Raw genomic sequence first — 15,802 nt, 5'->3', positions numbered from 1 at the left:
ACACATATCCTTAATCATCATTAATCCACCACCTACATATATTAATCACCCAACTAATCGTATTAACATCATTAATCAAAGAAAATATAAACCTTGTTGACTAAAATAGAATCGAAAAAATCATTTAAGTGTAAAAGCTGGTGATGAATTTTTCGGTGGTAATATAAAATTAAAATATTCATTCGAATCCAATTGAGATTGAGATTTACGTGACGAATAAAAAGTGGAAGAAAGCATAGAGAAAAATAATCATTATTAGATTTATATATGTGCACTTATGTATAATATAAAGTTTTAATGTTGTAAGATAAAGTTTTCCGACATCAATTATGTTTATTAGGTAAAGTAGGCAAAAAAAAAAATAATAATAATAATAATAATAATAATTATTATTATTATTATTATATTTTATTTTTGCTCCTTTTTTTTCTTTTTTTGGATAGAAGTGCCACACTACAATGAAAAGCTGAAGAAGGTAAGCCATGACGAATGCAAATATAATTTTGCAAGAAAAAAAATTAAATATTTTTAATTATTATATTTTTCTAATAATTCGATGTCTTGAAGAGGTATAAAAGACAGATGGAGGCCCACATATATAGGCCCACGTAGGCCCACAAGCGTGCTCTGAAAAGGCCCATTTTTTATTTTGGGCCTCCCACCACATTCCCATGGGCCCATCTAACTTTTTTTCTCAAAAAATTAAATTAAATTAAATTAAATTAAATTAATCTAAGAGCTATAGGGTATAGGGTAGGCTACTAGGCTTAGGTAACAATCTTAGTTCCCAGTGGAGAGGGACTAAAAAGGTTGCCAAAGCCCCCTTATGTGTACCTTTCTTTATTTTAAATTTTTTAATCAGATCTTAATAAAAGGGTGAGGGTAAGAATCCACCATAGATAGCAACTTTTCGACCCTTAATTAAATTTTTTAATATTTTTAGACCCGAACATTATTGTTTAGCTTAGTTGCTCAAGCACTAGCTCAAAAGTAAAAATCTCGAGGTCTGACAATCAAACGTTCGATTCATCAAAATCATAAATCTGTTGAAATCTATGTTCGAGAGTGCAGATTTGAATATTACCGTTATTTATTAAAATTAATTAATAATAAAAAAAAATGGTTTGTGAAAAAAAGGAAAATTACGTTATTTTTTGAATTATTGTCGAATTCATCGACTAGTAACTATTTCGATATACGGGTTTAGATTTGAATTTCAAACCCGAGATCCCAAATTCTAAAGGCTATATACCCTATTTCCTCTAATTTGGAGGTCGGTTTTTTACTAACGATTTTTTTTTTTTTTTTTTCGTTTAGAATTTTAAGATTTTGACTTTGGAAATTTTAATGCATGTACCATTTGGAGTATAATATGAAAGGAATATTTTGTCTTATTTATATTAAAAAGTAAATGTTATATAATAAGGTTTTCTTTATGCTATATTTAAATAATCTAAGTGATGTGATGTGCTCCATAATAATTTAGTAAAGGAATGTTTAGTTATTAGAATATAAATATTTTTTATTTACACGGTGACAAAATTATATATTTTCTGTTATTTTATTAAGTCCATGTACGGGCAACAAGGGCAGCTGCCCCCATCAAATTATAATTACTTTTTTTATTTCATTTTTTAATTTTCTAAGATATATTAATTTTTGTTTTCATATTAAAAAATTTATTAGACCCAAAATTCAAATTTCAAAGAATCTCGGAAAGCAACGGGGTGAGATCTATCTGCAGCGAATTCCCATAAATCTCGAGCCTCCTATGAAAAAGATACTCTTAAGACTTCGAGATCGAGGTATCATTAGCCGAAGAAGACCCTGAGCAATCCACGTGGCCTAAGTTGAATTGTTACAGGTTTCAACCTTAGTTCGAGAGGGGACAGGAGACATTGGATTTGAACAAGAAACCACGTCCTCCCATCAGAATTTCAGTTTTACCAAACAGCTTGAAAACGTGAAAGACTGTCTGAACACGGATACTGAATTTATAATATTGAATTGGATATTGGTTACCAAATATTTAGGTTTAAAAAAAGGAGGGATGATAAATATAAAAAAATGTAAATAAAAGTGGGAGCAATCCATAGTGGCTTAGAAAAATTGGGAAGCATCTTTCAGAAAACGGGACATAAATAGATGTCCAACTCAATCACCAAAAACTTGGCCCTACTAAATTACACCACACACACACTCAAACTCAAAGGGAAGGCAAACGATCATAAATATATATATATATATAATAACAAATTTAAAAACTAATCTTACAAATTAGTTCCTAAAGTTTATTATCTTTAAACAATATATCAATTTCTGCACCGTTAAACTTCATCTGTGAATATTAGTTTTGAGAATATTTGCTGAAACTACCGCACTGTGAAAGAGTAATAAAATGAAAAATTCCTAGATATTTGCCTATAATAAAATATCAAATATGATATATATATATATTAGTACTAAATATGTATGGATTAATAATTCTCTTTTAATTTTAAAGTTAAAAAATTTAATATATTTTTAATTTAAACATAATTCAATAGGTTTAAATATGACTGAGATATAATAAATTTATTAATTTATAAAAATTGAAATGGAATATCTAAACAATTGAATGAATTAATATCGTGTTTTATTTATTTATTGAATATTTAGTTTTTAAATTTGGAGTTTGAAAATATTTTAAAAATTAGAAAACACTTTTTGTTCGTTTTCAATTTAAAATATTAATATAATAAAGAAATAAATTAGACCGTTTATGATATATATATATATTTGTGCAGGCAGTTGAAGCATGGTACTAAACCACAAATTTAATTTGTGGCTAAATTCTCAAGTCCCCTCATTGAATTTTCATAAAGGCGTCGTTTGGTTGTTCCTACACAACTTGCTTATTTTTAATCTCATAAATAATTCCTTTGGACACCGAACAAATACACATGATATGCACATGACAATAACGATTGATTTGTTTTATTGAAACAGACATGATTTACAACGTGATTGTGTGGTACTAACCCTTGTCCTTGTGTAAGTTAGTCAACTAAAACTTGGATTGTTTCATCGAGCTGAAGTAGACAATATCTACTAGTAATGAGTCAGACCCAGACATCAGGCTGTGTGTTAGCGAATATGTTTGTAACACCCCTAGCCCACCGCTAGCATATATTGTCCTTTTTTAGTTTTCCCCTCAAATTTTTTAAAACGCGTTTACTAAAGAGAGATTTTTACACCCTTATCTGGAATGTTTCGTTATTCTCTCTAACTGAAGAGAGGACCGAAACATTAGTATGAAAAATTGACCATCGGCGACATGCTCCTATAGTATATTTTCACAAATAATTGGATAATAATTAAGAAAAATATTAGCGTTGTGAGAAGTGCCATTCATTCCTCCTTCACTTCTCTCTCAACTACCCCCAACCCTTTTAATGAATTATCTGTACGATCAAAATTCCCATGAGACACGTGTTCAACCCCACAGTAAAAACGGTGTACTACTCCGCACACGATCCACGCTCTTCCCCCGCCCCATTTTAGAAATCGTTGAAGAAACAAGCCGTTTTCTAGGGTTTATTTAATAATTATTGGTTAAAATATAATTTTAAATTAAATTTTACAAATAAAAAAATAAATCAATATGTTATCCATATCTTTATCCAAATAGAATATTACATAATTTCTTAATATTTTAAAAATAAATAGACGAATTAAAATATTAAACACAAATATATATAAATAGACTATACAAAATTGCATATGTAATGTTTAACCTATGATTATATATATACCAAAATGTACTTATAATCATAGCCTATTTAATTTCGCCTTTATGAAGGGGTATGGGTTTTAATTAATTAATTATTTATTTATTTATTTATTTCGAAAATAGAGAGTTAATAAAACCACCTACATTGTCCGGTGGCTTTGTTTCTTCCAAGTCATCAAAATAAATGGCCTTTATTTCATTCCAAATATGACGTGGTTTATTGATATTTTTTTAAAAAAATTAAAAAATATATAGATATATTATAACCTTTATTATTGACTTTTTTTTTTTTTTTTTTTTTGGATTTGACTTTTTTCAATAATAATATTAAATTTTTTAAATTTTTATAAACTTTATAACTAATAAATAAAGATACATTAAATAATATAGGTATTATTGATGTGTTTGCCTTTTTAGTACCGATTTTTATTTCCCATCAAATTTAACGTACAATGTCAATCCCAACAATAGATATATAGATACTAAGATGAGAAATTAAAAGGTAATTAATTAACGAGAGTCAAAGTAGGGAGAGGTCTTCACAAGAATATATATTTATTATTTTTCCTTTAATATATATTTATATTATACTAGATTGGTCTCGAATATAGCTAATGTGTTCCACTTATTGAACAGGGTTTTATGGTCGGTCTGCGACCTATAGATATCGAAAGCATCCTTGAGGTGATCTCGTAGTTTTTGGTCAGTTCGCGACCTCTAAACACCGAAGACATCATTAGGGGTGATCTTGTAGTTCCTACACTTATTGAACAGAGTTTTATGGTCGGTCTGCAACCTCTAGATATCAAAGGCGTCCTTGAAGTGATCTCGTAGTTCCTGGTCAGTCCACGACCTATAAATGTCGAAGACGTCATTGGGGGCGATCTTGTAGTTCCTACGATGATTTTCATCCAACACGCGAAACAAATTAGAATAAAAACAAAAAATTTAATGTAATGTGTGTTATTGGCACGACTAAGTTTAGGGCATGGCTCTGATACCATGTTAGATGAACACGAATCCCCAGTCCCCTTTGACCATAAGCTCTCATGCCTTTGCTTTGGGCTTTCCAAAATGCCTCAAACCAATGGAGAGAGTATTATTTGCTTATAAACTCATGATCATTCTCTAAATTGGACTTTCATCATCCAACACCTCCCAAGCTCGACTCCTTTTTCTTTTGGAGTTCTTTGTTCGACATTTGAAGATTTACTAATCTATTGGCACGACTAGGTTTAGAGCATGACTCTGATACCATGTTAGATAAACACGACTCTCCACAATGGTATGATATTGTCCACTTTGAGCGTAAGCTCTCATGACTTCCCCAAAACACCTCGTATCAATGGAGAGAATATTATTTAATTATAAACTCACGATCATTCTGTAAATTCGCCAATGTGGGACTTTCATTATCCAACACCTCCCTCGAACAAAGTACACCTCCCCTTAATCGAAGCTCAACTCCTTTTTGGAGTCCTTTGTTCGACATTTGAGAATTTACCAATCTATTGGCACGACTAAGTTTAAGGTACGACTCTAATACCATATTAGATGAACACGACTCTCCACAATGATATGATATTGTTCACTTTGAGCATAAGCTCTCATGACTTTGCTTCGAACTTCCCCAAAACGCCTCAACCCAATGGGGAGTATTATTTAATTATAAACACATGATCATTCTCTAAATTAGCGAACGTGGGACTTCCATCACCCAGAAGAATAAGATGACGTAATCGAATGGAATTTTTTTAATAATACGAAATTAAAAGATTGTGTTTGGATTTTGTCGTATAAATTAAAAACACAATGGAAGAGAATAATTACCTCACGTAGTTAATGCCGAATATTAATTAATTATCCACATTCTTCTTCTTCTTCTTCCCCAAAAACCCAAAATTTAATTTTTTTAAAATAAAAAATAAAAAGAAGATAACGAAAGTTATGGGATGAGTTTTGAAGTTGTTGTTGGTTAATATCAGTTATATAAATGCGCACATATATATATATATATATAAATTATAAATATATAAATATAATAAGGCCCATTTACCTTCCTCTCGTATAAATTCATTCTGTGAACAAAAGGAATATATATAGACAAATCGCCATCTCTCTTAATGCTCTCTCTCTCTCTCTCTTTCTCTCTCTCATCTCTCTGTCTCTCTCTCTCTCTCTGTGTGTGTGTGTTGAATGCTGATTTAGGCCCGTACTTGTAGCTCGCCCCTTCATTGAAACAGAGCAGAGATTTTGAAAATCAAAAAATGAATTGGAGAAAATAAAAGAATTGAAAAAAAATACGAATTTTACTCATTCTTCTAAACGGATAAGGCTCCAAGATTCAAGGGATTTTTGTGTTTTGTTTTGGTTTGGTTTGGTTTTTTATGGAGATGGGTTCTTATTTGAGGGAAATAGAAGGGAAGTTATCGAATGACCCTATTTTTACAGAGAAGATTAGCGGCGGAGGCGGAGGCGGCGGCGGCGGGATGCGGCGGGTTTGGGTTCCGGGACCGGTGATAGTAGGAGCAGGGCCGTCGGGATTAGCGGCGGCGGCGTGTTTGAAACAAAGAGGAGTACCGAGTATGTTACTGGAGAGATCCAACTGTATAGCGTCGTTGTGGCAGTTAAAGACGTATGATCGGCTACGGTTGCATCTACCGAAGCAATTTTGTGAGCTGCCGTTTATGGGTTTTCCGGGGGATTTTCCGACGTATCCTTCTAAGCAACAATTCGTTAAGTATTTGGAGGATTACGCGGAGAGATTTGATATACGGCCCAGATTTAACGAGATGGTAGCAGAGGCTGAGTACGATCATACCCTTGGGTTTTGGCGCGTGAGGAGCAAGCGCGGTGGTTGTCGTGGTGATGAGACGGAGTATGTTTGCCGGTGGTTGATCGTCGCTACTGGTGAAAATGCGGAGGCGGTGGTGCCGGAGTTCGACGGAATGACGGAATTTGGTGGCTCGATTAAACACACGAGTTTGTATAAAAGCGGCGAGGAGTTTCGAGGTAAAAAGGTTTTGGTCGTTGGCTGTGGAAATTCAGGGATGGAAGTTTGTTTGGATCTTTGTGAACATAGTGCAAGCCCTTCTCTCGTTGTCAGAGACACTGTAAGAACACCCTCTGTTTTTTTCCCCTTTTTTCCCTTTTTTTTTTCTTCAATTTCTTTTAATTTTTGCACTTTTTTTAAAAAAATAAATTATGGGTATTGTTTATTTATGGTTTTTAATCAAAACCCAGATGGGATTTCCTCAGAAAATCAATTTTGAACAGATTTTCAAGAAAAAAAAAGGAAGAAATAAGGGTTATAGGAAGATCTAATTATGGAAATTATTAATTTTAAAAATAAAAATAAAAAAAATAAGGGGAAAGGGATGATCTTTCACTTTCTTGGGATTCTCCAGCATGCGCAATATAGTTTTGAAAAAATTAAAAAAAAAAAAATTAAAAAACTTAGGATCTTATATAGATTGTCATAATCATGAATCTCTCAAATCCAATCTGAAAGTGCTTTTTCTCTGTTTAAAAAGAACAAAGACAAAACCGAAACAAAACAAAACAGCCTCAGGAAGTCATGTTCTGTCTGTATTGTGTCACTCCACTCCATCCCACTTAGTAAGCTATGTTCAAATTGATAATGGGTTTGTTTTGCAATTTCATCGAAGTATAAGGGTGATTGTTTGAATATGATCAAATTGGTAATGGGTTTGTTTTACGATTTCATCTAAATATAGGGGTGAAATTAGAAAGTTGTAATGAAATTAGGGGGTGTTTGATAATTATTGTGAAATTGAAGGTGCACGTACTACCACGAGAGATGCTGGGGAGATCAACTTTCGGGTTGTCCATGTGGTTGCTAAAGTGGTTCCCCATACGTCTGGTCGATGGGTTCCTGCTAATGGTGTCGAGGCTGATGCTTGGGGACACTGCCAGATTCGGGTTGGACCGGCCCATTATGGGCCCACTTCGGCTCAAAAACATGTCCGGAAAAACTCCAGTATTGGACGTTGGTACCCTTGCCAAAATCAAAACGGGACATATTAAGGTACTATTTCACTTTTCTTTTTAAAAAAGTTTAAAAATGTATTATTGTTATTTAATTATTGAGAAATTTTCTCTGCCGTTGATTTTTAGATTCGTCCTAGCATCAAACGGCTGAAACGTCAAGCTGTGGAATTTGTTGATGGAAGAATAGAAAGATTTGATTCCATTATATTGGCTACTGGTTATAGAAGCAATGTCCCCTCTTGGCTAAAGGTATGCTTTTTACCTTCCTTCCCCCACCCTACTTCTAGATTCTAGGTCGTGTCCGTTAAATTATACTAAATTTGACGTTTTTGTTCATTTCACCTGATACAAGTGTAGCTCGACATTCGTTTTATTTGATATGGGTGTAGCTCGATTGTTAAAGAATCGATTGTTTTTAGGTGGAACGACATGTTTAGGAGTAAATTTGAAAATTGTCGTGGATTTTAAAAACATGTTTTGGAGTGTCGGGATTGATTTGATTTGATTAATGTTTTAGGAAGGAGAAATGTTTGGGAAAAAAGATGGGTTGCCAAGGAGGCCATTTCCAAATGGATGGAAAGGAGAAAATGGGCTATATGCAGTGGGATTCACAAAGCGTGGATTACTCGGCGCATCAATGGACGCCAAAAGAATCGCCGAGGACATCGAACGGTGTTGGAAAGCTGAGGCTAAGCTTTCCACTCCCACTACGCTATCTCCACCGTCCACGTAGAGGAATCTGACACTCTACTCTTTCTGAAAATGCCCAAAAAAAGTAGGAAAAAGGAATCGTAATTCATTGAATCGCCGATTCGAGATTCATCGCTCCCTTCTTCGACGAAAGGGAACTTGCGGGGTTTCGACGCTTCTTTGATTAAGAAAAAGGATTTGAATTATAAAAAAAAAAAAAAAAAAAAAAGCGAAGGAAATTACCGTTCAGCCCTCGGGAAGGAGGAAGAAACAGAAGAGTTTTTTTTCTCGTGAAGGGCAAAACTGCCACTTTTGAACAATTTTTTCTCTCTGGTTAGAGAGAGAGAGAGAGAAAGGGGATGTTTGGAAACAGGAATTGCTTGGGAGGTGTTTGGCTTTTGTTATAGAATGATATTCTAGTGAGACAAAAGAAACGACTTGAAAAAGACGAGGTTTTGGGAAACTCGAACATAACCGTTAGATGCACGAGATAAAAATTGAAAAAAAAAATTTACTTTTTAACTATGTATTCGTTTCGAGATTACTTGTTCCAGTGAGAACAGCATGATTGTGTTTTTTTTTTTTTTTTTCGTTCTTTGTATAAGCATTTTTGAAGTCGAGGACACTATTTTTATGCATTTTTAATAATTATTTAAAAAATTGAGGACACTATTTTTATGCATTTTTAATAATTATTTAAAAAATTAAAAAGCTCGAATTAAATCAAAACTTTATGGTAAATTTAATTTTATATTAAATGAATAATAAAAATGATAATTAAATTGTTCGGTCACGGTCACGGAAGAATTTCGCTGTCGTAAGAATTTATTTTTCAATTCCAAGTAGTATATTGGACCACTAAAACTATGCAAAGCTTAATGATTGTACACAATTCTCACAACAAAATTGCAAAAAATTACCATTTGTAAAAAATATTTTACTTTTAACTATGATCAAGGAGATTTAGTGGAATAATTAAAATTAAACTTTTGATTTCTTCATAATCCCAATAAGGATCCTTTCAAATCATATTAAATCCGTGCTATTCCTTCAAAAAATATGTGTTATTATAATACATATGCTAAATTTTGGATTATTTCCATAATTATCGCTTAATTACATATTTTAGAAAAGATACGGGTAGTCAAATTTTGATTTGTATTGTCTAAATTGATACATTTAATTGATTTGACAGTGACATACATTATTTTAAAGCTTAATTAATCAAAATTAGATAGAATAATATTTAAAAATAAATAAAAATAAATAAATAAAAATGGTTTTTATAAAATAAAATAATTGTGAAAAAAAAAATGATTGAAAGAATTAATTGATTGGTGATAAATGAACCAATGGAATTTGAATTTAAATGAAAAATGATAATATTTAATGAAGAAGGCAAGGTGTTGATTAGAGAATGTGGTCCAAAGTGGTATGGCATCCACAAGGTGATGATAGATGAATTAATTAGGTGTGGACCATTGTATTGTAATTAAAAAAAAAAAAAAAAGGTTTAACTCTAAATTTATAATTTTTAAGAAAAATTCTACGGAATCGTTCGTTGTTGTTGTGCCCTAGTGGGCGTAGTGAAAACCGTCTCATCGTTACGTTTTAACTTTTAAATTATTACGCAAGCTCAGTTAGGTCTTTAATTGGCTCTTGTATAGGTCATTCCACGTGTGATTTGACCACATTTGGATTGACCCAATCGAACTACGGGTCGACCAATCATTACCTATGAGTCGGGTATGGGTCGGTCACGATGAATTTGAGCCTGTTCTTTTTCTTTTTTAGATCAGGTGTCTAGATATTTGATTAATACGTAAAATTAAATGAAATAAATAAATATAAATAAAAGGATATTGAGTGGTGAAGTCAACATCAGGGGTGATAGCTATTAGTCAACATATGCATTCACATCAGACGACCCAAAATCTATGAATAGGGTTTAATCCAATCATATATGATTATTCCTCTTCTGGAATGTCTGTCTCGATAATTCAAATTTCTCTCTCACCTTGAAGGCTACGTTTAACCGTTCTCTCGCTTATTATTATTATTATTATTTTTATTATTGTCCACTTTTATATAATTTTATTTTCGAAAAATAAAATATCTATTAAATTATTGTAATTAAACTATCCTAAAGTATAAATATATTTTTAATTATTGCGTTAAGGATATTTTTTAATAATTTTTTATTTTCTTAAATTAGATTAAATATAAAAAAAAAATAATAAACTGTATTTTATTTAGATCAAGAGAATCGTACGATTTTACAAAACTATGTGCTACGGCTCGAAGCTATAGTCAACCCTATTTGCAACAAGAGTATTCGACGATTAAATTCAAATTTGTCAATTATTTTCATTTTCATATCGAGACTTCAGCGAAGAAAAGTGTCAGTATACAAATTTAGTTCTTCAACTTTGATAATTATACTGATTTTATTCCAAATATTTTTAAAAAAATCCCGACCATATATCTCAATTTTAAAATTTGTTTTTAACACGTCTCTAATGTTAATACTATTAATTGAATGCAACATGTGGCGTAGTAATTTGACCTAAAAATGATAACTCGAACCGATGAACTACTTACGAGTTGGTTCATGAAATTCTAGGGTTTTGCTTAATAAGCACGTGATTTTAAAAAAAACCCCAATAAATTTATAATAATAATTTATTTATTTATTGAATTATGCTCGACTTTTTTTTTTTTTTTTTTTTGGGACAATTTCATAATGTACGAACGTGTTAAGATTCCTTTAATTCCAATTTTATTATTGTTACTGTTTTTGTTTTTAAAAATAAATAATAAATAAAAATCTGTAAATGCTGATTTTATTTTTCCTCTCTCTTTTTCTAATTTAGTATTCTTCTTTATGTCTATTCCACAAGATTTGTGTGTGATCTCCAAGAGAGGGAAGGGGAAAAAGGTTAAATTTGCATGCCATGTGTTTGTTAAAAGGTCAACATGATTTTACCCACTAGATTGTGTGTGTTCTTAACAAAATCTTGGTAAATTTTTGCCCAAATAGTAAAAAAAAAAAAATATACCTAAATATTTGTAACCCTATAATCTAAATTCTTTAATAATTTAATTAGTAATCACGTTTCATCTGTATCTGTGCATCTGTGTGTTGAAGAGAACGAAACATTACTTATACGGGTGTGGAAACCTCTCCCTAGTAGACACGTTTTGAAATTGTGAGACTGATGACGATATGTAACGAGCCAAAATGGGCAATATTTGGTGGCGGTTTTGCGTTTAGGTAAAATCTACATTTGTGAGAGAGGGGAATGAAACGTTTCTTATATGAGTGTAAAAACTTCTCCCCTAGTAGACATGTTTTAAAACCGTGAGACTGATAGTGATACGTAATGTATCAAACAGGCAATATCAGTTATTGGTTTTGGGTTTAGGTAAAATTTGCATATGTGAGATCTCACATTAGTTGGAGAGGTGAACGAAGCATTCGTTATAAAGGTGTGGAAATCTCTCCCTAATAGATACGTTTTAAGATTCTGAGACTGACTGTGATATGTAACGAGCCACAACGGACAATATCTGCTAGCGGTTTTGCGTTTAGGTAAAATTTGCATATGTGAGATCCCACATCGGTTGGAGAGGGGAACGAAACATCTTTATAAGGGTGTGGAAACCTCTCCCTAGTAGACACGTTTTAAAACCGTGATACGTAACGTGTCAAAACAGGCAATATTAGCTATTGGTTTTGGGTTTAGGTAAAATCTACATATGTGAGATTCCACATCGGTTGGAGATAGGAACGAAACACTCGTTATAAAGGTATGGAAACCTTTTCCTAATAGATACGTTTTAAGATTTTGAGACTGACTGCGATACGTAACAAGCCAAAACGGATAATATCTACAAGTGGTTGGTTTTGCGTTTAGGTAAAATTTGCATCTGTGAGATCTCGCATCGATTGGAGAGGGGAACAAAACATCTTTATAAGGGTGTGGAAACCTCTCCCTAGTAGACATGTTTTAAAACAGTGAGACTGACAGTGATACGTAACGTGTTAAAACATGCAATATCAGCTATTGATTTTGGGTTTAGGTAAAATCTGCATACGTGAGATCCCACATCGATTTGGAAAGATGAACGAAGGATTCGTTATAAAGGTGTAGAAACCTCTCCCTAATAGATATGTTTTAAGATTCTGAGACTGACTGCGATACGTAACGGGTCAAAACGGACAATATCTACTAGCGACAGGTTTAGATTGTTACAACATTATTATGAAATGATGTTCACGTGAAACTTTCGGAATAATCTAGAAAACGGGTGTGTTTTTTCCTTCATTGAACATGGGGATTTTGGTAGATTTGGTTAACAAAAATGGGTGAATATTTAGATTTAGATTTGCCAATTGGGTTTGTAAATTGCAATGGGGCAATGAGAAGGACATGAACATAATTGGGAAGCTAGTGCAAGTGGGACTGTGGGGGAGGGAGGGGCATTTTGGGGATTTCCACCTTTTTGAATAGAATAGTTTGTTATTGGGTTTCTTTCTTTTGGGCCAAATAAAGCCTTTGATTGATTTATGCTTTTTCCTTATTTATTTATTATTTTTATTATTGTTTTGGCAATCTGCCAACTGTCTCTTTTAGCTGGCAATTGAGACCTCGTTGTCTCCAAATTTCCTTAATTAGTTCGAAAATTTTCAAAACATATTTTATTTTATTTTTTTAAAATATTTCCTTTTTATTTTAAGAGCATAATTAATATGTGTTCTTTGTGTGTATTTCTAGACAGATTTTTACCGTTAATGTTTGAAAGAATGTTACAAAGCTTATTTATGGTAAAAAAGTTAAATTACCATTATTTACTCCCCTATTTTAACTACTAAATGATGTCAAAAAAGTTACATAAATTTAATAATTTTAATCTATAGTTCGTTTAGGGATTCAGTCACTCATAATCGGGATCAAACTCAACCGTAATTTACAAGTATTTGTTTTTTTTGGAGTCGAGACTGTCCACTTTGAGTATAAGCGGTCACTCATAATCGGGATCAAACTCAACCGTACTTTACAAGTATTTGTTTTTTTGGAGTCGAGACAGTCTACTTTGAGTATAAGCGCTTCCCCAAAAGGCCTCACCCCAATGAAGAGAGTTCCCTAAATTATAATCGAGGCTCGACTCTTTTTTTTTTTTTTTGGAGTCTTAGTCAATTTTTACTATGCCTTCGAGGCGGGAGTCTCGAGCCTCCCCTTAATCGAGGCTCTCGACAATGGTATGATATTGTCCACTTTGAGCATAAGCTCTCGTGATTTTGCTTTGGGCTTCCCAAAAGGTCTCTCACCCCTATGGAAAGAGTATTATTTGATTATAAACCTATGATCGTTTCCTAAATTAGTCGATGTGGGACTTTCATCCAACAGAGACTCACACTTTCGTACCTTACCCACGAACGGAAGTATCAATTACTTCGTGGTAAACAACAAACCTATGAAATAAGAATTTTCATGGAGGGGCTTTGATAAGCAATATTTGCATAAAAAGTTTGTTTTGGAAACTATTTGTAAACATGACCCATCAATTGGTCATGTATAAACTATGATGAATATTGTACCATCTTTCATGTTATTGGGCTGGGCTTATTGTCAGTGACATTTGGGCCAGCTTGAATATTTGCTGGGCTAAGACCTGGGCTGATCACGGCCCATTTATCATTCAATTAGGTTTTACCTAAAAATAATATTTTGAATACTATTTAATTTTTTAAATATTAATTTTTACCCATAGTTTTCCAGTTTATTTTCAATTTAGTGTTATGGTTTCTCCATTAATTGGGCCTTGTTCTAGGCCCATGAGCCCAACGTGGCCTTGAATGGCGGATAGTGAGGAAACAGAAACTAAACCCAACACAACTTGTTCTCAGCGAAGACTTAAGTTGACTTCAAATATTTTAATTATATCTTAAATTATTATATTTAAATTTAAATTTAGATTCTATTGACATTTTATTTATTTATGAAGGTTTGTATTTGAAATTTAATAAAAATCAATAATTTTAATAAATTTGCACACGCATAGTAATTGTGACCCGTTATGTATCACCATCAAACTCACGATTTTTTCAAACAATGTAAGATCTCATAATTCAACCTCTTAGAGACCCGTTATTTATCTTGTGTATGACTCTGATACCATTTGTAATAGTCTAAAACCATCACTAGTAGATATTGTTCGCTCTGGCTCGTTACATGTAACGGCCCAGATCCACAGCTAGCAGATATTGTCCTGTCGATTTTTTCAAACAATGTAAGATCTCATAATCCACCCTCTTAGAGGCCCGTTATGTATCTCGTGTATGACTCTGATACCATTTGTAATAGTCTAAAACCATCACTAGTAGATATTGTTCGCTTTGACTCGTTACATGTAACGGCCCAGATCCACACCTAGCAAATAATGTCCTCTTTCGGCTTTCCCTTTCGGGCTTCCCCTCAAGGCTTTAAAACGTGTTTGCTAGGGAAAGTTTCCACACCCTTATAAATTGTGATTTGTTCTCCTCCTCAACCAATGTGGAACATCACAATCCACCCCGTTTGTGATTTGAAAGTTTCCACACCCTTATAAATTGTGATTGGTTCTCCTCCTCAACCAAGGTGGGACATCACAATCCACTCCCAACATCCTCACAATCATCCCATTTGGGCCCAGCATCCTCGCTGGCACCGCTAACGGATATTGTCATCTTTGTGCTTTCCCTTTCGGGCTTCCCTCAAGGTTTTAAAATGGGTTTGCTAGTGGAAGGTTTACACATCCTTATAAATAGTGATTTGTTCCCTCCCCAACCAAGGTGGGACATCACATTAGGTATTACCATCAGTCTCACGATTTTAAAACACGTCTATTGAGAGGAGGTTTTCACACCCTTATAAAGAATACTTCGTTACTCTCTCCGGCCGACGTGAGATCTCCCTTCGTGACAATTAAAAGATTTAGTTAATAGGACCTATTAAACTTACAACTACCCATGTGATTTTTTTTTTTTTTTTTTTTTTTTGAAATATTTTAAAATTTAGAGAGATATTTTGAATAATTTATTGATTTTTTATAAGATAAAAGATTTATTTATTTATTTTTATAATCAAATAAAAAAAATGTAATTTGAATGGAAAAAACGGGTGAGTTGGCGAAAGCCACTCTGCAAGTGCAATACCCGTTTTCAATCATGGCCGATTCTACGGCACGATGTTATACAAACGTGGGCCGGATCGTGGAAAATAAACCGAACCCGGTTTATATTAGGCGCTTTAAAATCTATATTAATAGCTTTAAATACGAGCCTTA

At 32.9% G+C, this 15,802-nt stretch overlaps 1 protein-coding gene across 1 annotated transcript; it reads left to right on the top strand.

Annotated features, from left to right (window-relative positions):
- The first annotated feature begins 5,912 nt into the window (after window positions 1–5,912).
- Window positions 5,913–9,056, top strand: LOC111798611 (indole-3-pyruvate monooxygenase YUCCA6). Its single transcript, XM_023681859.2, has 4 exons — window positions 5,913–6,885; window positions 7,572–7,820; window positions 7,910–8,032; window positions 8,301–9,056. Exons 1-4 carry the CDS (start codon window positions 6,160–6,162, stop codon window positions 8,514–8,516), a joined length of 1,314 nt encoding a protein of 437 aa, XP_023537627.2. The 5' UTR covers window positions 5,913–6,159; the 3' UTR covers window positions 8,517–9,056.
- Window positions 9,057–15,802: the final 6,746 nt, after the last annotated feature.

This window comes from Cucurbita pepo, chromosome 7 (genome assembly GCF_057944985.1).
Source record: "Cucurbita pepo subsp. pepo isolate OVF chromosome 7, ASM5794498v1, whole genome shotgun sequence".
NCBI classification, from domain to species: Eukaryota; Viridiplantae; Streptophyta; class Magnoliopsida; order Cucurbitales; family Cucurbitaceae; genus Cucurbita; species Cucurbita pepo.
This window is presented reverse-complemented; position numbering and strand designations above follow the sequence as displayed.

What these genes read in the sequence shown, in the direction of transcription:
- LOC111798611 (XM_023681859.2), top strand. Translation starts at nt 6,160, where the DNA reads ATGGAGATGGGTTCTTATTTGAGGGAAATAGAAGGGAAGTTATCGAAT. An exon ending in CTCTCGTTGTCAGAGACACT is followed by an intron (nt 6,886 to 7,571) that starts GTAAGAACACCC and finishes GTGAAATTGAAG; the next exon opens with GTGCACGTACTACCACGAGA. An exon ending in TCAAAACGGGACATATTAAG is followed by an intron (nt 7,821 to 7,909) that starts GTACTATTTCAC and finishes GTTGATTTTTAG; the next exon opens with ATTCGTCCTAGCATCAAACG.